This window comes from Arachis ipaensis, chromosome B3 (genome assembly GCF_059453495.1).
Source record: "Arachis ipaensis isolate K30076 ecotype BB chromosome B3, ASM5945349v1, whole genome shotgun sequence".
Lineage (NCBI taxonomy): Eukaryota > Viridiplantae > Streptophyta > Magnoliopsida > Fabales > Fabaceae > Arachis > Arachis ipaensis.
This window is the reverse complement of record NC_142438.1, coordinates 39,064,273-39,065,784: the sequence shown is the minus strand read 5'-3', so window position 1 is coordinate 39,065,784 and position 1,512 is coordinate 39,064,273. Positions and strand designations below refer to the sequence as shown.

Sequence of the window (1,512 nt, the reverse complement as noted above, 5' to 3'; positions counted from 1 at the left end):
ATGATTTTGAGTTCTTGGAATGTTAGGGGGTTAAGGGGCGATGGGAAGTTGAGGATGGTGAAGGACTTAAAGAGAAAATATAAGTTGAATTTGTTAGGCCTGGTAGAGACTAAAAGACAAATAGTGACCAGATTTGATGTCTTAAAAATTTGGGGGAATGGTGCGGGATGGGAATATGTGGGGTCTGATGGTGCATCTGGTGGACTTTTGTTAGTATGGGATGATGGTTTCTTTAATATGAGAAATTTCTATAAAGGGGAGAGGTGGTTGTGCGTCGAAGGGATATTGTCAGAAAATAGTGTTAACTGTGCTTTCTTCTTGGTTTATGGTGCGCATTCAAGAGATGAAAAACTTGTTGTGCGGGAGGAATTGAGCTACATAGCCGGTTTGTATCAGGGTCCATGTTGCTTCTTGGGGGACTTTAATGAGATACTACAGGTGGAGGAAAGGCGAAGCAATGATAGGCTACCTCTATCGGCAAAAGACTTCAAGGATTGGATAAATGACATGGGCCTGGTGGACTTGCCGCTAACGGACCGTAGGTTTACATGGTTTAGAGGGCGATCTTGTAGCCGTATTGATAGAGCTCTGGTTAGCCTGGAATGGCTTGAGATGTTCCCTGAAACTCGTCTAAGAGGGGGGCCACGGGGCTTGTCAGATCATTGTCCTATTATAGTAGAAGATAAGAGGCCAAGGGACGGTCCGAGACCATTTCAAAGTCTAGATTCATGGTTCACGCATGAAGGGTTTCTGAGGATGGTCAAAAAGGAATGGAGGGGGCAAGGAGAGATGCAGCTCACTGAGAAATTGAAGGCATTGACGGGTCCATTGGGAAGATGGCATAGAGCTAATTTTGGGGACATGGACAAGAAAATTACGAAGTTTGAGGAAGAGATAAAAAAGTTAGATGACATGGTGAGCAATGGTGTTTATGATGGAACAGTGGAGGCAAGAAGAAAGGCATTAGTTGTATGCTGTGAGAAATGGTATGTGAGGAAAGAATTACATTGGAAGCAGATGTCAAGATCTATGCATGCGAGGGACATGGATAAAAATACAAGATACTTCCATAACCTAGCTTCTGCAAGAAGGAGGAATAATAGGATTGATGCATTGGTCATTAATGGACGTTTGATAAGGAATCAAGCTAGGATCAAGATAGCCATCAATGAGTTCTACAAAAACTTATATCACCAAGAGAGGTCTCCGTTGGTGGGTTTCAGAGATGGTCTGGTGGAAGTGATCAGTGAGGAGGATGCTAAGGCATTAGAGGTACTACCGACAGCCCAGGAGGTTAGAGAGGCAGTGTGGGATTGTGAATCATCCAAGGCTCCAGAAAGCGATGGATATAACATGAACTTCATAAAGAAGTGCTGGGATGAAATTGGCAATGAATTCACGGCAGCAATTTTGAATTTCTTCCAATGTTCAAAGCTACCGGCAGATTCTAATGTTACGTGGGTGGCGCTAGCCCCTAAGTTTACTGGTGCTAAGGAAATCAAGGACCTGTGA

General features: G+C 43.7%; 1 protein-coding gene across 1 annotated transcript; it reads left to right on the top strand.

Annotated features, from left to right (window-relative positions):
- Positions 1 to 1,512, top strand: LOC107632972 (uncharacterized). Its single transcript, XM_016336610.1, has one exon. The coding sequence runs from the start codon at positions 1 to 3 to the stop codon at positions 1,510 to 1,512; it is 1,512 nt and encodes a 503-aa protein (XP_016192096.1).

What these genes read in the sequence shown, in the direction of transcription:
- LOC107632972 (XM_016336610.1), top strand. Translation starts at nt 1, where the DNA reads ATGATTTTGAGTTCTTGGAATGTTAGGGGGTTAAGGGGCGATGGGAAG.